Raw genomic sequence first — 25,614 nt, forward strand, 5'->3', positions numbered from 1 at the left:
AATTGCACAGGTACTTCCATGTTCTCCTCATTAAAGGCTTAGGCATTTCCTTTCAGTGCACTTAAGTTACAGTCACTCATGAGGACAGATTTTTTTTTTTATTGATGTCAAACAACAAATAATGTTTTGACTTTATCAAGAATCATCGCCACCTTTCTCCCCTCTAGCGACAGCCTGGCACTGAGGTAAAATATGTTCATATGTTTACAAGCCACTGCTTCCTCAAATGAGCTTGGACTGATTTAAAACATGTTCCAATGAGCTGGGACAAATGTGTACTCCGTCAATAACTCTCCTATCTCTGAAAAATCCAGATTTTTATATAATCTCATGGACACTAATTATAAGTGGCATTTAAAGGATTAGTCCACTTTCAAATAAAATTTTCCTGATAATTTACTCACCACCATGTCATCCAAGATGTCCATGTCCTTCTTTCTTCACTCGAAAAGAAATTAAGGTTTTTGATGAAAACATTCCAGGATTCTTCTCCATATAGTGGACTTCAATGGACTCCGCTGTTGAAGGTCAAAATTACAGTTTCAGTGCAGCTTCAAAGGGCTTTAAACGATACCAGACAAGGAATAAGGGTCTTATCTAGCAAAACAATCGGTCATTTTCTAAAAAAAATACAACTGTATATGCTTTATAAACACAAATGATCGCCTTGCAAGTGGTTCCACCATTCCGCCTTCCGTATTCTTCAAAAAGCTTACGCTGTATGTCCTACGCCTTCCCTATTCTACTTATGGAAAAAATTGAACTGGAGCCATGTTCGTTCCATAAGTTGAATACGGATGACGTAGGACATACAGTATAAGCTTTTTAAAGAATACGGAAAGCGGAAGCATTCGCAAGGTGATCATTTGTGTTTATAAAGCATATACATTTGTATTTTTTTAGAAAATGACCGATCGTTTCACTAGATGAGACCCTTATTCCTCGTCTGGTATCATTTAAAGCCCTTTGAAGCTGCGCTGAAACTGTAATTTTGACCTTCAACAGCGGAGTCCAGTGAAGTCCACTATATGGAGAAGAATCCTGGAATGTTTTCATCAAAAACCTTAATTTCTTTTCGACTGAAGAAAGAAGGACATGGACATCTTGGATGACATGGGGGTGAGTAAATTATCAGGAAAATTTTATCTGAAAGTGGACTAATCCTTTAAGGAACTAGGTGACCACAGCACACACTGTAAAACCCGATAAGTTCTGAGTACTCAATTTTTCTAGACACAAAACATTTAAGTAAATCAACTCATTTTTTAAGTAAAAAATAATTATAAATAACAGTTAAGTCAAACTGAATTTTTTTATTTTATTTTATTTAATGTTTAAGTGCACTGTAATTAAAACTATTGTTTAACATATGTAATGTTTTTCATTTCTCAATTATTTTGATGCAGTGGTACTTTATTAAATACAAATATTAACTCAAAAAATACACATAACTTAGGCTAATAATTAATTCATCATGCTGAAGTTCACTATTAAAAAAAACAAACACACACACACACAACATTGGCTATACAATTGTGGATTTTTATTCAACCTTTTTCTTAAAACCTTGTGACTATGTATTTCTGAACATGTCAAACACACTGGAAGATCATCTTCCATCACAACTGCTGTGCTTGCAGGACTCATAGTTGTTTCGTTGTCCATGATGACAAAATCAACAGTAGTGATGTTTGTGTCTGTTGATGTCAGTGATGTCTGGCTCGGCCAACTCTTCCTGAAATAAGCATAGAGGGTAAAACTGTAAATTTAACTTACGAGACTAAAACTAGACAATTATAGTTAATGCTAATTGCTGTTCTCTTAATGCACTGAGTACTTGCTGGTGTGCGCCACTTTCTTTGATACAGTGAAACTTAGCACAAACCTAGAAAACCACAAACACACAAGTATGTGTATAACCAACAATGGATTTGGAAAAGAGTCTGTGTCCTGTTATCTGAGGAGACATCACACACCTTGCACTTCAACTCAACAGAAATTACCTTAAATGTTGAGGCTCACACTTTAGTATTAAGCATCCAGTTCAGCCTGGTATTAAAGAATGTTTATAAAGGTTTACTACAAGTTTGTAGATTTCTTTTGTAAACTTAATATCCAATATACAGTACTGCTAAATTCATGTCTGTTTATTAGCCTTAACCTAATCTTGGATGAAGTTACTGTTAGCGGCTAGTTTTTGCGTGTAGAAATAAAACATAGACCAAATAAAATCACGGTGTTTCCCCAAAAGCATTGGAAGTCTAAATTGATCATAGAAACATTTGCCTCCGAGGGTCTCAATGATCGACTTAGCTCACGGTGCTTTTGGGAAAAACAGCTCTAAACAGTGCACTTAACAACAACAACATTCAAAATGTAGGACTGCGTTTACTGAAAAAATACCAGCTAACATTAACATCATTGCTTATAGTGTAATTTTAACATCAAAGTAAGGCAGTGATGATAAAATAGCATTACAAATGCACATTTATAAGCACTGGGGAAATGCTGTGCTTTTCCAACAATTAAAACATTTCTTCATCATAATATTCATAAAACATTCTAAAAGCAAATAAGAAATGTTCACAGATGTTTTGATTTACTTACAACTTGTTCCATTAAGTTTGCTCCAGTTGCTTGCAAGTGTTACGCTTGGTGTTACGGTTTAACTGGTTACCGTGTTATCTGGTGACCTCTTGCACTTAATTCCAGCTGTGAAACGATCTCACTAAGTGATGTTGGTATCATTGATAAAGTAAAAAATAAGTGATTTCATAACTTGTAACGGTAAAGCTAAGTTTAACTAAAAATAATAATTAAAAAGTTTCAAAAACCTGGTCGTTTTGGGATTCAAAATCGTCCAAAATTAACACATCCAATCGCCGATGTGGCGTCTTATCAAACTGAACTACTTCAGATTTATGTGAATGTTGGCTCTTGATATTGAAGCCATTCACAATTTAACATTACATTATGACAATGGGCTGGGCCTGTGTTAACTTGTGCCTTATGCTCACAAGCTGATCATCTGATTACTTTGCATTAATTTTGGAATTACATTTTTACATGAAAATGCTACTTCCCAAAATATTGTCGCATAATATAGCTTGCGTCATAAATCAGTCTTTTTTTAGTGAACAATGAAACTTCAAAAATAAGCCCTACAGTAGGCACAAGTATACTGTACATGAAAGTATTTTGAAATGTTGGTAGGGTAGCCGAAATTATCCATTCATATGTTCAAATTTTCTAGACTGTAACTGCAGTCTGTTTTTCAGTTAATGCTGATTTGATGAACACTTATTCTCACAACTATCAATCCAGGCTACATTTGAATTGTCTGTAAAACATGCCTGATGCACAAAAAACAAAAACCTCTACAAGAAGCAAACAAAAACACACGGACCATATTATTAATTATATATAATATTAATCAACTTAATTTAAAAAGTAGGCTAATGTGTTCCATTATGTTTGAGGGAATGTTTTGATAAGAAAATGCCAGTCAAATGTCATATAATTTAAGATTGTCAGTTTGTGAGCATAACGCACAAGTTAACACAGGCCCAGCCCATTGTCATAATGTAACAAAAAAATTGTGAAAGCTTTGTATATCAAGAACCATCTTATTCAAGCAGATCTAAAGTAGCTCAGTGTAATAATTCACTTCAATGGTGATTGATATCTCTCTTTTTGGACTAGTTCGAATCCCGAAACGACCAGGCTTTGAAAACTTTTTTTTTTAAACAAAGTTTTGCCATTTACAAGTTATGAAATCACTTATTTTTACTTTTACAATGATACCAACAGCACATATTTGAGAACGTTTAATTGTAATGGGCATGTTTGCAGGATTGACAAATCTGCCGCGGATCGATTCACAGCTGGAATTAAGTGCAAAAAAAGTCATCAGATAACACGGTAACCAGTTAAACCGTAACACTGGCATGTTGAATGTATTCTTCTGATACTGTTGGTTAGAGCAACGATGTGACGTGGATGACGTCACTTAGTAAACTTTAAAAATAATAATTGGAGCGTTTACTCAAATGTTGGGCCACACAAAAACAAAACTAAATTCCTCGTTAATAAAATGTAATTGTTTAAAGTTGCATTAACTATGTAGCAGACTTTAATTGCAGTGTTCTCAATCTTTATAAGTTAGTAGTACTGTTCGAGTTTACAGTGCATGAAAAATATCACATGGAAATATCTGAGCCACATTATTTGAAAACAGAAATATGTAACAGCTCACTGTTAGTAGTCAATTCATTGAATGATGGAAAAGATATTCTATACATGTAGTTAGTTTATAAGGCAGATTCGAGTATCCAGATCAGTGTGTGGATCTGTAGAACTCAGGCCCCTTAACTCTGAATTTACTGCATAGTGGCTGTGTGTAAAACAGTGATTCTGTTGATGCTTTGAGGCATAGAATCATTGCAGGATTTTAGCATTTGAATTATTTGTTAAGGGCTGGAACATCATACATTTTGGTCAGCTGCTCTTTTATCTACAATTAATGGTTTTATGTATCTTCATTATTGATGTTGTTCAATTATTCAGGCTCAGTGAGTGTTTTCTAACAAAGGAAAGCTGTTCAGCTCTGGCTTCAGTTCTCAGTTCAGACTCCAGCAGTCTGAAGGATCTTGACCTGAGCAATAATCAGAATTTACAGGATTCGGGAGTGAAGCTGCTCTCTAATGGACTGAAAGCAAACTGTAAACTGGAGAAACTCATGTGAGTTGATGTGTAACAGTGGGCCTTTAGTTTGTTTATAAATTTAGTCATCAGTTTTTGACTTAAACTAAGTTTGCATTTAATTTGTACAAATAACAAAATACAGAGTAACATGCTTATTTGAAGTAACTCTGATAGTTTGTTTTGAATGTAAAAAGCAATACATTATTTTATTAATTCCATGAAAACAAATCTGACTTACAAGTAAACTTTAACTTCTGGAATTCCTATAATTAATCATGTTACATTTTCATTCCTGTTGTAGACTTTCAAATTGCAGCATCACAGAAGAAGGTTATAAATCTCTGGCTTCAGCTCTGAGATTAAACCCTTCACACCTGATAGAGCTGGATCTCACAGGAAATGATCCTGGACAATCAGGAGTGAAGGAGCTCAATGATTTACTACAGGATCAGAACTGTCAACTCAAGACACTGAGGTGAGATGTGATAAAGTAATACAGAATAAATGAATTACAGGTGAATTAAGATGAATTTATGCCTCTTTTCCACCATCTATCCAAACTGTTTTCCTTGCTTAACCGAATGTGGTTTCATCATTTCCTTGGTAACGCAAGAGTTTACAGATGGCATTAGATGTAAATAGCGATCACATTATGGAGGACGGAAGATTTTAATTTGATTATTTACTTGTGTTTACTTCACTCAAACAGCACGCTTGGCCAACTATAGAGAAACTGTCGCCAGGCGATAGACAAGTGTCCAGTATCTACGTCACTACCCACATTCTACCAGCATGGTTTAGCACAGTAGCCAATCGTGCTGAGAATTCCAGCCTAAGAACAGTTTGACTAAAATGACTACGGTTTGTTAAAAACTGAATTATATCCTGCTTCATCTTCCCTTCTGCAGGTTTTTGGGTCCTGCTGCAGATGAAGCCTGTCAGTATGTGAGAGGAATTGTGGGTAAAAATCCGTTACTCCTGAGAAAGCTGAATCTGAGTGGATGTGAACTAGGAGACACACAAGTGAATCAGATTGCTGCTCTACTGCAGGATAAACACTGTACAGTCAACAGACTGATGTGAGTATTTTACATTGTTTTATACTGTAGAAAGCATCTTTAAGACAAAATACTATTTGATATTGCATTTACAACATAATGTATTCTAGTAGGTTAGACAAGTATGAGTGCACATCTGGAGTGCTATTATTCTATTTTATTTATATATATTTATCTATATTTTGCTCTTAACTGAAAAACTTTTGTAGCAATATTTAATTGATACAGACTATGCTTTTTTTATTTTATGACTTGATTACATTTCTGTAGTATTTTTTTTTACCTTATTTTTTACCTGTAGTATTTCCTACATGGAAAAAATGTCTCTGTTCTGTTGTGTTTGTTTAATTGCTTGTGATTGTAGTAGTGGCTGCTTTCACCTCTGTGAAAAACCACTCTTCAAGACTTTAACTTTACAAGCAAATAAAACCAAGTTGGTCTGCAGAACAGGTTCGTACGGTAATTAAAAACCTGGAAAAGTCATGGAATTTTAAAACAGTGATTTCCAGGAAAAGTTTTGGAAAAAATAAATAAACCAGAAAGTTTTAGAAAAGTAATGGAAATTTGTTTCAAAATATTTATGTTATAGAATATATGTTTAAGTGATAACATTGGTTAAACAAACTTTGAAACCTCGTAAAAATAATTCGTTTATTCGATCCACCTCAAGACTGCTGCATATAACCAATGCATTTCTGTCAAGCATGATGGCCAATCAGAAGCGTTCAGATTAGTCATCGCTGAAACAAAGAGTTTTGTTCAGTGTGTGCGGTCTGTCTGAATTCTGACTGAAACTTGTGAATTTTCCCATAATAAACAAAAAAGTGCAGATTGGATGTAAGATTCATGTCGCAGTGTCATCAGCTTCCGTGATTTTAACAGGAGTGTTTGTGAGAGCGCTTAAACTCACGCTACACCCAAGTTATGGACAACTTCACAATCGGTCCCGTTCTCTGCTCTTTCTGTATACAGTTTATTCCAGTTAATGTAATTTATTTATCATACTGGTAAGATCAAATGAAGTCTTCATTTTCATAAATGGTTCTAAGATTGTTTTATCTTTGTAGCCAGAATATGACGTTCAGTTTCCCCAAACACAAAAACATTTTATGTATCTATTAATGGACATTAATAATCATTATTACAATATCAAGAGCATTAATTGACAAAAATGAACAGTCTGTGTAAATAAACATTTATGCTATTTCAAGTGCAGCTTCTGTTCCACCTTTGCAGTGTAAAGATAGCTTTTGTTAATGCTAAAATTTTATTGGTAAGAGTCTATGTAGTGCTCTGATTGACTTAAGTAATTGTTTAAAGTTAAGTACTATTTGACAAACAACAACACAGATAATTATAAAAAATTGCACTTAAATAAAATGCCCCTGGAAATCAATTTCATGGGGGCCATAATCTACCCTGTGGGCCCACATATTAAAATTTGGATACAGCTGTTTTTGGCAAAATAATTGATATGCCTCAGTGTCTCATCAGACACCCTTTCACTCCATACAACACCATCATTTTCATTTTATTATTATTTTATTCAATCTAGCTCTAGAAAAGTATCATTTAACAAGATGGAGTGACCAATATTGTTATTTTATCAACCATATTTTTTTCTTAGACATCTAGTGTCTGCCTTTTTACTTTGCCAAAAAACTCAGCATTGATCTCAATAATTCAGTTATACTTTTCCCTAGTTGGTTAATGTGATAGCCCTCACTATGCTAAATCCAGCTCAATTTCTATCTGATTGGTGAGTCAAGCACCCACTTCTGTCTGTCAATGAAATTCGAGGTACCAGGTACCAGTCCAGCCTTATGCTGAATGAAAAGCAGATTATGAATGTTAGTTAAACACAGAATGCACAGAACTGCTGTGAGACCAGTGAATAATCAAGATGAAATGAGTTAATAGAATAATTAACAAAATTTGAAGCAGTCGCTATAGTGATCATTAAATATGCAGCACCTGTGCATGCAAAGGGAAGGGAAGTACTTCTGTTTAGATCATCAGTCTGTTGAAGTTGTTTAGCTGTTGCACTGGGTCATCAGTCTGTGGCAGTCAAAGGCCTGGTGTTGTAGAGTATGGTTTCAGTTGTTTCTCTGCCTCTCCTCAGGCTGGCTTTTGATTGATCCTGCCTCAGGTTTGCATTTCAGGATGTTCTCTTCACCCTCAGGAAAAGTCTCCAGTGAAAGTTTCACCTTTTCAAGTGTTAAGTCAGTCTTTCTCCATGCAGAAGTGTAAACTCTTTCAGGAGGGGAGCTGAAAGTCCATTAGCCCCTCCTTCTTCTTCTCTCTGCAGCCGTGTCTTTGCCTCTCCGTCACTTTGTTAAACAGACTCCAGTTTATTGCTTCCTTTTTGTCCCTTTTCCAGAAGCCATCTGAAATTTGAACACTCAGAGACTGCATTAATCAAATTGAACCTTTGTAAATTCTGGCCCCAATTGTGTCTTTGTCTAAATTCCACTTTTCATCTCTTTCAGTGGTCCCTTAATATCAAAAACGTCTCATCTGGTTGAAAACAGCAGTTCCTTCATTCTATTTTAGTAAAGCAAGCTCTTCATTGTAGTTTCTTCTTTGCAAAATGCAGAAAACAGCAGTAAACTACCTTGATTATCTCGGTATACTACAATTAAACAACATAATCTTTCCTTTTACAACAGCATGACACGCATATGGTAAAAGAAAAACTTTTCAAATCATAATAAGCGCACTTTTCCTATTCTACACCTGTCAGTTCTACTTACTCTTTCACTAACAACGTCTCTCAACACAGTAAAAAGCGGTACCCTACAGGATTTTTGCCTCTCCGTGCAGCCATCTATCACTTCGTCACCATAACGGACCGTTTATCCATAGGACTTTTGTATATTCAAGCAGACCTCTGTGACCCTAATGCAACAGAGTGTTTATACTTTTTGCATGCATATCATTGCATGCACCATCTATCTTTTTAACTGTCCTCTTGACAGTAAATACAGATTAGTGCATGCATTTTTTCTTCTGGAATCAAAACTCAAAAATCTTGCTTTTTGTTAAGGTTGGAGGAGAATTTTGAGTGTCCTTACCACCACGGGCAGACTCCAACGAACAACACAAATTAAGCAAAAACAGCTTACCTTGTGGCCACCTATTGTGTTGCTTGTCCAGCCAGCCAGCTGTGGTCTTTCCCTCTTCTGCTCCATTCCAACCCTGCTCGCAGCACCAATTTGTAGTAGTGGCTTCTTTCGCCTCTGTGAAAAAACACTCTTCAAGACTTTAAGTTTTGATGCCAGAAGATAGGTTTTATTACAAGTGAATAAAACCGAGTTTGTCTGTAGAACACAACTGCCGGGCCAGCTCTCACCCAATCATTTTATACAGCTTTCCTATAGCTCTCCGCCCATGTGGGATAAATTCATCTTATATATTTTCAAACCCTGCACCAATATTGTTTATCAATTCTTCCATTTGTTGGCTGTGAGTCCAGTCTGTTTTGAAAAGTGGAACGACAGACCCCAACCTATTTACATTAGAGGCTTCCGCTCATCATGTAATTATTCCTTAATGGCAGAATGAGAAGAACAGCTTAGGCATAGTTACCGTATATCTAATGGCAGAGAGAGAGGCTCCAACATACGCATGCACATCCCATTCTCTCACCGGCCTCTTACACAGACACAGTCAGATACATGATTATAATAGGAGAATAAAAATTACTATATTATACTTAAATCTTTATATTCTGATTAATAAAAATCTTCCACATGGTATGCTTTAGATTTTATCACGGATTGTTTACTGAATTGGTTAAGATGTTTTTACTTAAATTTTGCTAGTTTTGCTGTGTTATATATGCATATTCTGTCAGAAATAAGGCCCACTCTCTTTGACTTTGAAAGCCCTTCTATTGCTGTAGATGTGTTTTGTGGCAGAAATAAACTGAAGAGACCATACTGTCTTTATTTTTTTCCTTCTCTTCAGGTTAAATAATAACAGTATTACAGCAGAAGGTTGTGCTGCTCTGACTTCAGCATTTAATTCAAACCCTTCAAACCTAATAGAGCTGGATCTGAGTGGAAATAAACTAGGAAACTCTGGAATAATGAAGATCTGTCATCTGTTGGAAAATACACAATGCATATTGGAGAAACTGAAGTGTGTATTCATTCATCTTCATTTCTGAATGATAATAAAGATTTATAAAATGTCCATTTGATTAGATTATCTGAAAAAAATATCAGTTTCAGTTAACCATTTTAATTTCATTTTGAAAATATTTTATGGAACATTTAGAAATTCAAATGAAGCAGATGTTGTCATTAAGGCATTGGTTGCAGTATGTAACATGTGTATGTTTTTTTATGTTTGTATATGTATAGACTTTCAGACTGCAGTATCACAGAAGAAGGATATAAAACTTTGACTTCATCTCTGAAATCAAACTCAAACCTGATAGAACTGGATCTCACAGGTAATGATCCTGGACGATCAGGAGTGGAGGGGCTCATTGATTTACTGCGTCTTGAATGCTGTAAATTAAAGACCATCAGGTGAGAAAAGCCTTTGATTTTTCAAAATAAGCCACAGACATAGAGTCAGAGGTGTGCAGCTAGGTAGATGTGACAAATGGGCCAATGCAGAATTAGAATGGCATGAAAATGAATTTACTGAATTGCAATTCAGCAAAACTGGAACTATTTACTATAATTATGACTTTAACACATTCTCCACTTTGCTATATTTTATTGCTTTATTGTATCCATAAGGAGGATGGGAGCTGCAATATATACATGCATACAATTCTGACAACATTATTATTTTTTTTATCTTTTCTTTTTTTCTATCTAAATTTGCTTTTTTCTTTTTATCCTTTTTTTCTTTTCTTTCCATTTATCAAATCTAAATTTTCTATTTCCTCTAGGTTTTTGAAAAGTCCTGCTGCACAGGAAGCATGTGAGTATTTCACTGAAGTTCTGGGTAAAAGTCCATTATTACTGACAGAACTGGATCTGAGTGAAGATAAATTAGGAGATCTGGATGGAGAGAAACTCTCTGCTCTTTTGATGGACTCTCATAGCAAAGTGGAGAAAATCAAGTGAGTCAATATGATTTATACATGATGGGCCCTATTTTAACGATCTAAGCGCATGGTCTAAAGTGCACGGCGCAGGTGCATTTAGGGCGTGTCCGAATCCACTTTTGCTAGTTTAAGGATGGGAAAAAAGGTCTGTGTGCCTGGCGCATTGTCTATAAAGGTTGTCCCTATTCTCTTAATGAGGCTGTGTTTTGGGTGTAACGTGCAATAAACCAACAAGTGACTCATCTCCCATTCTCTTTAAAACCAGTTGCGCTCACACCGTGTCGGATTTGCTATTTACAAGGATGAATTTGCAAGCAGAATGACTGAACGCTTCTATAGTGAGGAAACGGATCTGCTTGTGCGCAAGGTTAAAGTGCATGAGCAGACTATCTGCGGGAAAAGCCGGATTCCACCAAAGCATTTTTATCTTTATGCACACAATAATAATCTTTTACATTGTAATCCTTTTATTTTTAATATTTGGCATGTTTGTGTGTTGCTGCGCTTCCCTGTGTGTGTAATAAAGCAGAATGTACATGTGTTGTGCACCCGCATATAGGCGCATATTACTAATGCGCTCTTTAAATAACAAAAACAATATTGCACCATTGACCTTAGACCAGGGTTTAGTTGGTCAATGGCACATTAGTTGGTCAATGGCGCATTTAGTTGGTCAATGGCACATTAGTCTATTTCAGTTGCCTCAAAATAGTAACGCACCAACAATGCGCCTGAACACACCTCCTTTTCAGACCAGCACGCCCATGGGCGCACAAATGGGCGCAAATGCATTTGCTATTTAAACAACGTGGCTCAGGACATGAAAATGATAACTGTGTCGGGCTGAAACTAGCAAAAAACACCTGCGTTGCGCCTGTCGCCGCATTGCGTCGGATGTATGATAGGGCCCTATAACTTCTACTTATTAATGATAAAAGTCTTTCAGTCATGTGATAGCAGATATGAAGAGATGTTAAACTGGTGTGTGTCTAATGTGAACTGAATAATAAAAATGGTGTTTCTGTGTTTAGGCTGAATAATTGTAAGCTGATAGAGAAAAGCTGTTCAGTTCTAGCCACTGTTCTCTCCTCCAAAACCATCCTGAAAGAGCTGAACCTGAACAACAGCCGTCTGCTGGACTCAGGAGTCAAAGAGATCTGTGAGGGACTGAAGAAATCAACACTGAAGATACTCAAGTGAGTACAGTTCACCATCACCTACACTCAACACCACAGCAATCACAGGGATATTATATATTTACTGAATCTTCTTGCTCCCTGAAGTGCATAAAAATGTAAGAATACTAATTTTGTGGTCTCACACAGTTTAGAGTCCAATTCAACTCATGTCATTCCACACCCATAAGACCATCATTCATCTTTAATGTGGTACAGATCCTTCGTAATGATGATATAGGTTATATGCAACTTTGTTATCACCCTGTTTCTCTATTTTCCATAATCCTAATAAAATAACTATGGATGTCAAATAAGCAAAACAAATTTGTATAAATTATTTAGGTAAATGTGTTAACTGTTTCATATAACAGCCTTAATCACATTTAATTATCTGTTAATATATTAACAATAAATTGCTAAAACGAAATGTACTGGGAAGTGGGAAATAAATGTGCCAGTGTACGGTAATAGAAATTATCATGATAATGAACATGCACATAATCGTTGTTGTGGGCACTTCAAAATTTTTGTTACTTTATTAAAGATAGTAACTGTATTATGAACAGTGATGGGAATAACGGCGTTATAAATAAACTGCGTTACTAACGGCGTTACTTTTTTTCAGTAATCAAACAAATTACTTTTTCCCCTGTTACAACGCCGTTACCATTACTGATATTAAAATGCGGCATTACTATAATTGAGCTCACTGAATTGGTTTTCATCCGAGTAGGCTCTCTCTCAGCCACAGGACCTGCAAAGTTTTTTCTCTGGTGTGTGTGTTGGGGTGGGACACATGCAAACTGATGATGACTGGTGTGTGTGACTAGAGATGATAGACCTGCAAAGTGTTTTGTTATAAAGAAATAGTACAGGTTAGTCATACACAAATACAATTTTAAACTGATAATAATGTACGAAGCTCGGTGTGTGTGTGTGTGTCAAAGCATGCGAGCGGAGCACAAGCTCAAACCAGAATACCCTTTGTGACATGCTGGATCGAAATATGTGAAATAAGTTTTTTCTAGTCGACTAGTAGTTGACTAGCCATAAAGAACCGGCAAAAGTAATGATTATGAATGTGACAAAAAACAGCAAGGAGACGTTTTAATTGTTTATTTATAAACTAATGTTTTCTGAATCAGTGTCGGCTGCAAAGATGAAGTTAACATAACTGACTCTCATCATCTCCGCATGTGGACGCGCTTAGAGAGAGAATGCACAATTCATTCGCATTACATAATCAGAGAGTAGCCTATTTCTTTTCGTTTTGAATTATTTCATTTAAAAGTAGACATTTCAAGCTTTCTGTAGATATATTTGTCATGTCTGTGAGGCAAGCAGTCTATACACTGAGTTTCAGTTCATTTAGCCTGTAAGACGCGCTCCAGTTCATGTGCAAGTGATCGCGCCGGTGCATCCATGTCATGATTATATTGTCTGCTATATTTGCTTCTTATTTATTTATTAATCCAATTGGTTGATTGATTAAATGATTAAAATTAAGATACAATTTTTACAAAACGAAGTTCACTTAAAAGAAAGGCTTTCTACAAATCAAAACTTCTTTAATGGCTACCACGTATAAGTGCAGTACAGAGAAATTAACGCAATAGTTACTTTCCCTGGTAATTAATTACTTTTATAATGATGTAACTCAGTTACTAACTCAGTTACTATTTGTGAGAAGTAACTAGTAACTATAATTACTTTTTTAAAGTAATGTGCCCAACACTGATTATGAATGTAGATTTTTAGAATGAATTTTTAGAATTACCCGGTTTGCTGCATTAAAGAGTCATGTTCACTCTGTTGTAAACAACCCCAACATGAAGGAGAAGCATGAATGAGTGAAGGAGATGGGCTGAATGAATAAGCAAATTCACTATCTGACAGTAGATGGCGCTGGTGGAACTGCACCCCGTAAACAAAACAATGTTTTCTGTTTTATATCTGCCTGACACAGAGAAGGAGGTCAAACAGTATTTAAATGTTTTAATTTTGAAACTGTCACATGTCTACTGGGAAGAAAACTACTAAACTCAAAGTACTAAAACAGACAATTTGTAAATATTGTATTTGATGAACATTTCTACCTGCACTGATCATTCTGATTCAGTTTAAGTTATAATTCATCTGATAATTTAATTTGAAACACAATGTTAAATTCATGTTTCATGTTTTGTAGACTTTCAAACTGCAGTATCACTGAAGAAGGTTATAAAGCTCTGGCTTCAGCTCTGAAATCAAACTCACATCTGTTAGAGCTGGATCTCACAGGAAATGATCCTGGACGATCAGGAGTGAAAGAACTCATTGATTTACAGAGTTGGTGGAATTTGCTGACAATACTGAGGTGAGTTATAAGACAATAAAATGCAATAGTTTTTAGCTGGAAGAGAATCAAACCGTCAAAAAGAAATGTATAAAAGCTTTGAAATGATTAAAGGACCTTTAAAATATTATGAAAAATTTTATGGCAGGTAATATCACTGTACTTCCTCTATCTTCAGCAGTAATGTAGTCGGGGCCATATACTCATATACATCATAAACTTACTTTTTGCCCAGGGCTGTTTTTGTATTACAACTTCTAAGGATCAATATTTGCATGTTACCCACTTGTTTTATTCCTTTGAAAGTCCATAATCTGCTGTCATTTTAGCTTCCCCTTTAACTGTGTGTCCAATACTGTTGTGTGAACTCACGATTCTTTGTTTGTAATTGGTGCATTGGCACTTCTGTCATTCTACATTTTCCCGCCCATCATTGACTGACAGTGCATGTTCATACTGCAGCAAGAGAACTCTGCCAGACCTTATGAAAATTTACCATGGTTTTACTACAAATTAAAAAAAAAAGTTATTCCATGGTAACTGCAAATTAACCATGGTTTTGCTACAAAAAACAAAGTTTAACTATGGTATTTTTGTGGTTATACAAATGGTAATCAATACACCAAAAAAACATGGTTTTGCTATAATAAAACAACTATTTTCACATCTTAATAACAGTACAAGTCTCTGTTACTAACACCAAAGTATCATTTTAGAACTAATAACAGAAAATTGAGACATTGCTATGCAGAGAAAGAATCACTTATAAGTGTCTTTCTCTAAACTATTTTATTGATAAAGATACTTGCACTTAAATGTGTGTGGGAAAGAGACAGAATGCGCTATCCACACGTCAGTGGTTTTTCCAAACAGTTTCAAAAACCCCAAATATAGTAATAATCTTGCAAGAGATACAATTTCCTTCCTAAATTATAAAAGTAGCTATAGCTATTTACATGTAAAGATCCACTTATACCTTGTGAGAAAAATATTAGACATGATATTATAAGTATAAACATATTTTTTCAATTAAATAATTGCCTTTTATGTTACCACTGTACTGTACTTTTTCCCACCCACTTACATAAAATGAAAAACATTAGTTTCAGATTTATCTGATTTATATATTCTCACACTTAATCTAATTCCAAAGCAATGTTTTAATTTTAGTCATATAGAACTGTTATGCGTACAACAAACCTAATGCGGAACTACTTCAGCCATGCAGTAGGCTACTTGAAAAATAACCATTTTTTTGAATGCACTGTATTTATTTATTGATTTATTTATTGATTTATTCATTTATTTATTTTTAATGAAACAAATGTTACTAGTGACCAACAAAATAAAAACACGTACTTTTTTATGGTTGAGGCAAAATAGTAAACCACTTTTTTTGGTAGGACTACAACACTGGTCTTCAAGTTTTTGGGTCCTGCTGCAGATAAAGCCTGTCAGTATTTGACTGGAATTTTGGGTGAAAATCCGTTACTCCTGAGAGAGCTGAATCTGAGTGGACGTAAACTAGGAGACACACGAGTGAATCAGATCGCTGCTCTACTGCAGGATAAACACTGTAAACTCAACAAACTGATGTGAGTATTGTACATGTAGTATTGTAGATTTAAAGTATGTTAAAGACACCTAGTAACAAAAACAATTCTCAGTAGTCATGTTGGCATCAGGTTCTTTGTGTTTGTAAGTTCTCCCTCTCCTGTTCATCATTTTAGGATGCGTGATTGTGGTCTAACAGAGGAAAACTGTTCAGCTCTCGCTACAGTCCTGACATCAAACTCCAGTCTGAAAGAGCTTGACATCAGCAGCAATAATCTGCAGGATTCAGGAGTGAAGAAACTCCAGAACGCATTCGAAAATACAAACTGCACACTGGAGAAACTCAGGTGAGCTCAGTCAACTATTGTTTGTTTTAATAACATTTTGTGAACTGAGAAATGCATTTTTTCTTGATCTTTTGACATATATGGTGTCAATGTACTATAACAATATCCTGTAAATTTCAGAACTCAAAACTTCCTCAGTCTAGTGTTAATTATGTTAATGAAATCTATGACAAAAATACAAACTGCACACTGGAGAAACTCAGGTTCAGAGTTCAATCAACTATTGTTGGATTTAAATCTTAAAAAAGTTTAGTTACTGTAGTGAATTAAAGAAACAGGAAAAACATGCCTCTGTCCATAATTTTTTTTTCTTATAAGAGAAAAGGCATTTGATGATTTTTATTATATAAAATTGTTTTAAAGTAATATTAATTGTTTAACTTCTTTTATTTCAAATCTCTTTTCTATAGACTTTCAGACTGCAGTATCACAGAAGAAGGTTATAAAGCTCTGGCTTCAGCTCTGAGATCAAACCCTTCTTCACACCTGATAGAGCTGGATCTCACAGGAAATGATCCTGGACAATCAGGAGTGAAGGAGCTCAATGATTTACTACAGGATGACAAGTGTCAACTCAAGACACTGAGGTGAGATGTGATCAATTAATACAAAATATACAATATGAATAATTAACAGAAATACTATTTCACTAATGCAAAATTCTGCACAATTTATTGCATCAGAGTGATTTACTACTGATTTCCTATTTCAACTTCTCTTCTGCAGGTTTTTGGGTCCTAAAGCAGATAAAGCATGTCAGTATGTGAGAGGAATTGTGGGTGAAAACCCGTTACTCCTGAGTGAGCTGAATCTGAGTGAACGTAAACTAGGAAACGGAAACGTGAATCAGATCACTGCTCTACTGCAGGACAAACACTGTACAGTCAAAACACTGATGTGAGTATTTCCCTTGGTTTAATACTTCACATGTAAAATATCTTTGTCTGGTATGGACTAAAACTATCATTGTTGTTCATTAAAAAAGTTTTGTGATAAATTAAAGAATGTTTCCTGTCTTTGTTTTCTTTCTCTTCAGGCTGAATAATAACAGAATTACAGCAGAAGGTTGTGCTGCTCTAACTTCAGCTTTTAATTCAAACCCTTCAAACCTGATAGAGCTGGATCTGAGTGGAAATAAACTAGAAAACTCAGGAATGGAGAAGATCTGTCATCTGTTTAAAAATACACAATGCAGATTGGAGAGATTGAAGTGTGTATTAATATTCATCTACATTTATGCATGTTAGATTCAAATTTGATTTATACATGTCCATTTGATTAGATTGTCATGATAAATGACAAGTGTTGATGCTGAAATTTTAATTTTGCTTCTGCTTAATTTTTTTAATTGTTTAACACACACACACACATATAACCACATCAATCTTAATATCTACTATAATTTTGTGTTTAATCATTTATAAGTGATATATAATTGTTTATGAATGCTGGAAATGAAAAATGCCTTATTCAGGTGTGCATAATTATTAAGCAGGTTTTATTTTAAATTGAGCCAAAAAAGAAATTTAACTCAGACTGAAAAGTCAAAAATTATTAAATGCCCATGAGAAGGATGCAATACAAATGCAATACTAGAAATGGCAAAGTTAAGGCATGACCACTGGACAGCAAAATTCTCATTTGGTCATATTGGTGATTTTTAATTATTGAATTTCAGTGCTGGCATGACTTTCACTGTATACACATGTATTTTAGCTTAGAAAATGAAATATTTTCTCAGGTTTATTATGTTTAAAATACAGTATTTTTATGTACTGTCTCAAAGAATTAAACAACAGAAATCATTTTACAAAGTAAACATTAGTTGCAGCACTGTTTTCGTTATAGTATATTTTAAATTTTTGTAAAGCAATCAGATGAACCAAACACTGGCCAAAACACACATTAATGATCACTAAATATAAGCATTAATTCTCTCTCCTGTTCATCATTTTAGGCTGTGTGATTGTGGTCTAACAGAGGAAAACTGTTCAGCTCTCGCTACAGTCCTGAGATCAAACTCCAGTCTGAAAGAGCTTGATATCAGCAACAATAATCTGCAGGATTCAGGAGTGAAGAAACTCCAGAACGCATTAGAAAATACAAACTGCACACTGGAGAAACTCAGGTAAAAGGGTTAAATTAATCACATAACTGTTTTTAAAGTCCCCCATGTTTTTGAGACTGTTTTTGGTAAACTGTAGTTTTAAAGGGAAAATACTCAGCAGTGGTGTTGACTGGTGTTCTCCCTCATGTCGTTCCACACCGTCATGATGCTCTTGTGAATGCGTGTCTGAGACTGATACGGAAGAGAGGAAATTGTTGAATAAAGTCTTTTTTTTTTTTTTTTTTTTTTTGCTGCACAAAAAGTATTCTTGTCGCTTCATAACATTAAGGTTGAACCACTGTAGTCACATGAACTGTTTTAAATATGTCTTTAGTACCTTTCTGGGCATTGAAAGTGTAAATGAACTTGCTGTCAATGGAGGCCTCAGTGAGCTATCGGATTTTATCAAAAATATCTTAATTTGTGTTCCAAAGAACACAAATGAATGAAGGTTTTACGGGTATGGTACGACATGAGGGTGAGTAATTAATGACAGAATTTTCGTTTTTGGGTGAACTAACCCTTTAAGTTACTTTTTAAAGCTTCCACAAACTTACTTAAACTGGAGGGAAACAGCTTTTACTGTAAATTGTAGCTTTTGCTGTAGGCCATTTATGTTTAAATGATTTGTCTGTGTGTGGACATTGCTTATTTCAAATGCATATGTGTACAGAGGCCTGTTGGGCAGAGCCAATTTCACAGTGGTTGTCTGCTGTGTCCCTCTAAGCTGTGCATGTGTGCGGCCGCGCACGGAAGAAAAAATAAAATGCCGCACAGAAAGAATAAAATGACGCACCGAGAACAGCCACAATGTGTGGGTAAATTATTGCAGTGCTCTGGTTAACCGCCATAGAGTTTGTGTTGCTATCGAGTTAAAACTGATGAATGCGGTTTACAGGTTCCATAGAAAGAGAAGGATGTGAGCGTGTGTGAGTGACAGGGATCCTTTTTAGACATACTTTCATGTTTTCAGACCAAGTAGCTCAATATGAGAGGCAATGTAAAATGTGAAATAAAACGTCATCAAATTTTAAAGAAGAGTGGCTTGATTAAGTGGTGGAAATAAAGGATGATGAGCACAGCACAGTAACAAAACTCGGAGACATTTACAATTACACACGCACCAGAGGTGTAGTAATGTGCAAACTCAAAATTGGCGGGTTGAATATAATATCAGCCTACAGTCTAATGAAAGGTAGCTAAGCTCGTTGTAGCACAAAATTACAATCCGATCACAATTCGTTATCGATTAACTTGCAGTTAGTGAAGGCGGGATAGGTGGAATCGCGCTGAATGACACACAACAGAAGTGCTCTCCCGCGTGCGTGCTCTCTCTTTTTGTCACGCGCGTGATCAGATCTCCTTGCGCCTGAATAGTCAAATACACGCACACACAGATGTCAAAATGTCCATCGTGTGGAGTATCTCGCGTGAATACAGTCGGTTATGGCTTAAGTGGACGTAAACAGGTGGGTAATAACTAGATATGTGTCAGTATATTACGTCCATGCATTCAGCAGCCCAATTAAATATCTGTCTGTCATTAATGTTAATCAAACAACAGATGTTAAATAAATGTTAAATAAACCTACTGTATCTAAAAAAAAAAAGAGTTTAGGCTATTTACTATTGTATTTGTAATTTGCTAATTTGTTTCTTTTTTCTTTTTATATAGCCTAACAAAAATAACTTATACAATTATAAAATGTATCATATTATGCTCATATTGCCCACCCCTTGCCCACCTGTACATACCAGCTGATATACCATGTAGGCCTAGTCTTGATTTGGGTGGACAATCTGCATTTGAAAGTTTGAAAGGGTTTTAAATCTAGCTAAACAAGTAAAATGACTCAAAATCAAGTAATTTTAGCATGTCAGAGTCAACTTTAATCATATAAAATGTAATTTCCCAACAGCAAAATTGTGGCCAGTGAAAATGTTGAGTGGTTAGTAACTTTGGAAAACCACTAGCCACAGTGGCTGGTGAGCAAAAAAGTTAATGTCAAGCCCTGCATATACTATATATATTATATATATATATATATATATATATATATATATAAGATTTAAATATAGGATTCACATTTATATTTAGAATTTGGATTTAACATTAACATAAAACATTTAGATGTAACATTTACATTTAGATTTAACATTTACATAACACATTTGGATTTAAATAGAAGGTTTAGATTTACATAAAACACTTAGATTTAACTTTGATATTTTATTTATTTATATATTTGAAGTAATTTAATTGCATGAAGCTTATTTAGGTAAACATCGCAAAATGTATCTGTTTTTGTAGCTAAATCCAACAGAATTTGACCAGTTTTTCTTACACAATTTATTTTACAAACAGCGCCCCATAGTATATGATATATCAGTTAATTCGTTTTTATATTATATTATAAATTAATTCAAATAAATTAGAGTGAACATTGTTCAGACTTAAGTTATGTTTGATGTTTGCTACATTCAGAAAGTGTACTTTCTTGGAGCAGATAAGATAAAAAGGGAGTTCATTCTGCTTGTTTTCATTGACAGGAGTGTAGCCTGTGTTATCGAATCGTTGACATGATAATCATAATCGATTTGAATCATGAGATCAGTGAAGATTCACACCCCTATTTATTAAACACTTGTGTTGATATTATTTGATAACTGTATTCATGTTTATGTATTTTCTCTAGACTGTCAGACTGCAGTATCAGAGAAGAAGGTTATAAAGCTCTGGCTTCAGCTCTGAGATCAAACCCTTCACACCTGATAGAGCTGGATCTCACAGGAAATGATCCTGGACAATCAGGAGTGAAGGAGCTTGATGATTTACTACAGGATCAGAAGTGTCAACTCAATACACTGAGGTGAGATTTGATGAAATAATACAAAATAAATGATATGCAGGCAATTTATTTTTATAAACAATATTTCACTAATACAAAATGAACAATTTCACACACACAGTCACATGTTATTTTTCCTTAGATCAAGTTTAAGAATTTATATGAATCCAGCTTCATCTTCTTATCTGCAGGTTTTTGGATAGTGATGCAGATGAAGCCTGCCAGTTTGTGACTGGAATTGTGGGTAAAAACCCGTTACTCCTGAGAAAGCTAAATCTGAGTAAACGTGAACTAGGAGACAAAAATGTGAAGCAGATCGCTGCTCTACTGCAGGACAAACACTGTACAGTCAAAACACTCCAGTGAGTATTTCATATTGTTTTATATTTTTATATGTAAAATATCACACACACACACAGACTCACACATATTAGAGTTGTCAAAAGTGCCGACTTTGGTACCTATTGGTACTGAAATTTTAAAAATGTGACGCTTTGAGCGCTGTTGAGTGGATTCGTAAACACCTCTGATTGGCCATTGTGTTCACGGCTCATCGGATATGTGTGTGATTGGCTTCAATGATCAACGCTGTAAAAACGTAGTAAATAGTCATCACTGAAGCTCTTCACCAAGCGCTTACACAGATACACACGGGAGTGTTTGAAAGCAGGCGTCTATCTTGGACCAGTCTGCTGATAGACGCCTGCCTTCAAACACTCCTGCTCCCGCTTTCAAATTCAAACACTTCCGTGTGCTTTCAAATGCTGCCATGTTTTGATCATTGTATCCTATCACAGACATATCCAATGAGCATGTCAACACAATGGCCAATGAGAGGTATTTATGAATCTGCTCAACAGTGCTCAAAGCATTACATTTTTTAAATTTTAGAACGCCGGCACTCGTTCACGGAAGTTTGTGCTTCCACTCCTGTCTCCTGGACAACAAAATGGAAATATTTTCTCGATTTTCTAACATTTACAGATGGAGAAAATGTCTGTGAAATGTAAGTTTTGCACTGAGGAAATTATTGGATGTCACTTTAGCTTAAAGATTATGAATAGAGACGTTTCCACCAATCGCTACACAAGGTAAGGTTACGTATGATAACGAAAGCACGTTAGTGCTAGCCCTCCCGGAACCCATAGAGAATGCATTAGAGTGCCTGCAGTTCGAAAAATAAGTTTTTTGAATGGAAGTCTATGGGAGCACTCGGGGCAAATCTCGGCCAGAGTGAAATCGCCCAAAAAGTGGCAGTACTCCACAGAACGTGATTGACGTTGATTGGACTATAGCCTATATCCAGAGGCAGAACAAAACAGCCTAGCAGTGACAGCTAGCATAACACTGTGGTTGAAAAAAATCCGTCCCCTTCTCACTTTGGTGGTGCGTCGCCCTATTGCCCTAATGAAGAAACCGCCCCTGTATATATATATATATATATATATATATATATAGTAAGAAAAATGATGAGGACGTTGAAGATCTCGATGAAGAAGTTTATTGCAGCATAGCAGTGACAAAGTACATGAAGCACCTTGGGTTCACCGGTGTCAGAATGAACCCAGAACATCCAAATCTCAAGCCTTTTATCCTGTTTACAGTTATAGTCTGTATGTTAATGAAGTTGTGACACCTCATTGTCCGAGATGGTTCCCACTGTCCCACACCCATTACCATTCTACAATTGATCACCATTTGTTCAGGATGTGATTATCCCAAATGGTGCAGAAACAACATAACTGTTGACTTTCTTGTTCTATGTGATAATTAAGCCATTTTTGGGATGAGCTCATTCTAAAATATACTTTGGAGTGGAATCTGGGTCGAGGCAGACTACAATATCTTACTATATATATATATATATATATATATATATATATATATATACATATACACACACACACACACACACACACACACACACACAGGTGCATATCAATAAATTAGAATGTCATGGAAAAGTTCATTTATTTCAGTAATTCAACTCAAATTGTGGAACTCGTGCATTAAATAAATTCAGTGCACACAGACTGATGTACTTTAAGTCTTTGGTTCTTTTAATTGTGATGATTTTGGCTCACATTTAACAAAAACCCACCAATTAACTATCTCAATAAATTAGAATACTTCATAAGACCAATAAAAAAAATAAAAAAAAACATTTTTAGTGAATTGTTGGCCTTCTGGAAAGTATGTTAATTTACTGTATATGTACTCAATACTTGGTAGGGGTTCCTTTTGCATGAATTACTGCATCAATGCGGCGTGGCATGGAGGCGATCAGCCTGTGGCACTGCTCAGGTGTAATGGAAGCCCAGGTTGCTTCGTTAGCGGCCTTCAGGTCATCTTCATTGTTGGGTCTGGTGTCTCTCATCTTCCTCTTGACAATACCCCTTAGATTCTCTGTGGGGTTCAGGTCAGGCGAGTTTGCTGGCCAATCAAGCACAGTAACACCATGGTCATTGAACCAGCTTTTGGTACCTTTGGCAGTGTGGGCAGGTGCCAAGTCCTGCTGGAAAATGAAATCAGCATCTTCATAAAAGCTTGTCAGCAGAAGGAAGCATGAAGTGCTCTAAAATTTCCTGGTAGATGGCTGCGTTGACTGTGGACTTCAGAAAACACAGTGCATGGGTGGGCGTGGGGGATATGGGTGATAAGAAATCTGATTGGATAGTTTAGTTTCGTCACTTTTTCCACACATAAAAAATATTACTACAGATTTAACAAAACAAGCTCAACATGTTTAAACGCTCTCTAAAACAGCTAAACTTGATTGAAACATTTGCAAAAGGCCTAAAACTATTGAGTAGGGATGGAGAAATGAAACCTCTTAAATATTTGAAGCTTTTCGTTTCGGGAAAAGTTTCAGAGCATTAAGAGTGTCGAAAACAGTGCCATCTTGTGACGGGACAAGTACTAGTTCTGTGCGTACCCTGAGATAAAATCCTGCAGGGGCCCCTGTGTAAATCTACTTAGGGTTCAGGGAATTTCTTTTGTTACACATTAAATTCACACATGTCTGGTACAAATATGTGGCTTTGTTTCATTAATACAGTGTATACCTTTTTCTTTATTTACCCTGAAAGAAGGGAAGTGAAATGTGATAACATGCCCCATAGGTGGGGCACATTGTAACATGACCATATGACAGCTAAAAGTTTTAGCTGACTTAATTAAAAAAAATATACATGACAAACTAAAATATTTTGTCATTAAAATACAATAATTATTTTTTTCATATAAAATAATAGCATTTTTTTAGAAATTCAAATTTAACACTTTGCAAAACACAGCTATACAGCACTGATCAAAACAATACAGGCAAACAGATGAAGAAACATATTCAGACATTCAGAAAAACACTCCTCTCCCTCCACTCACAGCTCTCACAGAACACGAGACAAATAGACGAGTCAGTACAAATGTTGAACATTTCTTGAAAAATTTTCTGGATGTTCAGGTTCTTCCTCTCAGTCTTTATTCATCTTTTTTTCCATAGTTTATCAACAGAAATTCATATTATTCATAAAAGTTAATTATGCCAGTTATATCGTAACTGTATATAATAGTATAGTTCTAATAGCGGGGCACATTATAATGCAGTGTTACAACGAACCCTATCTGCGCAACGGGAATATAAACCTGGTTAGTGTCTTCTGATAGTTAGTGAAGCATTAAAGAACTATCCAAACTGCTAAATAAGAGATTGGAGATTAAAATAATATCAGATTTGTCTAATTTTAAATAAAAACAAAAAAATATAGATGAAAAATTAGCTTAAGTAAGAAATTTACTTTTGCTATTGTTAAATAAATGTTCAGTGATATCTTCCAAAGATTTTTGAATTTTGGCGCAATTTTTTCTTTATATATTGTCGATATGGCAACTAGTAAATACGCTAAGTTTCTTCATGTTAGCGTGTGTGGAAGTATTTAAACCACTTGTGTTACAACTAACCCCACGTTAGTTTGTGCCCTGTGCTCCCCTACATGTCACTTTACTCACAGCTGATTGGTCCAGTTTGGGTTTGCGATCTCTAACCCAGAATAAAACCTGCTCCAGAGCAGGTTAGCCGTGTAGCGTAAGTTACCATAGCAATGAAACCCACTAAAAACCAATCCACCTTCATAAACCCGAATAACCAGAGTTTACTCAAACTAATCTTGAACTTACCTGGGTAGAAACTGAAACCGGCTTTGTGCAACAGGCCACTGGCTTCTCTCCAGACTTTCCTGCTTCAGAGCAGTCATAGTTAATGATATGCTAAAGCCTGCCGGCACGTTGTTGTGATTGGTTACAAGGTAGTCTGTGACGTCACAAACACCCACGATTTCAAGCCGCGGGTTTTAGACTGTCTTTAGTTTACTGCAGTTTCAAACATAAAATACTCAGCAATGGTGCTGACTTATGA

The 25,614-nt window shown here is 35.5% G+C and overlaps 1 protein-coding gene across 1 annotated transcript in view; it reads left to right on the forward strand.

The window, feature by feature from the left end:
* Window positions 1-25,614, forward strand: part of LOC127499620 (uncharacterized) — a 259,187-nt gene that overhangs the window by 204,750 nt on the left and 28,823 nt on the right. The window contains exons 114-128 of the mRNA XM_051870016.1: window positions 5,035-5,179; window positions 5,613-5,783; window positions 9,732-9,905; window positions 10,130-10,300; window positions 10,672-10,845; window positions 11,862-12,026; window positions 14,197-14,364; window positions 15,747-15,938; window positions 16,074-16,244; window positions 16,655-16,831; window positions 16,971-17,141; window positions 17,281-17,454; window positions 18,202-18,372; window positions 21,048-21,221; window positions 21,392-21,562. Coding sequence (XP_051725976.1) covers window positions 5,035-5,179; window positions 5,613-5,783; window positions 9,732-9,905; window positions 10,130-10,300; window positions 10,672-10,845; window positions 11,862-12,026; window positions 14,197-14,364; window positions 15,747-15,938; window positions 16,074-16,244; window positions 16,655-16,831; window positions 16,971-17,141; window positions 17,281-17,454; window positions 18,202-18,372; window positions 21,048-21,221; window positions 21,392-21,562 — 2,569 coding nt within the window. The remainder of the gene's footprint in view (window positions 1-5,034; window positions 5,180-5,612; window positions 5,784-9,731; window positions 9,906-10,129; window positions 10,301-10,671; window positions 10,846-11,861; window positions 12,027-14,196; window positions 14,365-15,746; window positions 15,939-16,073; window positions 16,245-16,654; window positions 16,832-16,970; window positions 17,142-17,280; window positions 17,455-18,201; window positions 18,373-21,047; window positions 21,222-21,391; window positions 21,563-25,614) is intronic.

This window comes from Ctenopharyngodon idella, chromosome 18 (assembly GCF_019924925.1).
Source record: "Ctenopharyngodon idella isolate HZGC_01 chromosome 18, HZGC01, whole genome shotgun sequence".
NCBI classification, from domain to species: domain Eukaryota; kingdom Metazoa; phylum Chordata; class Actinopteri; order Cypriniformes; family Xenocyprididae; genus Ctenopharyngodon; species Ctenopharyngodon idella.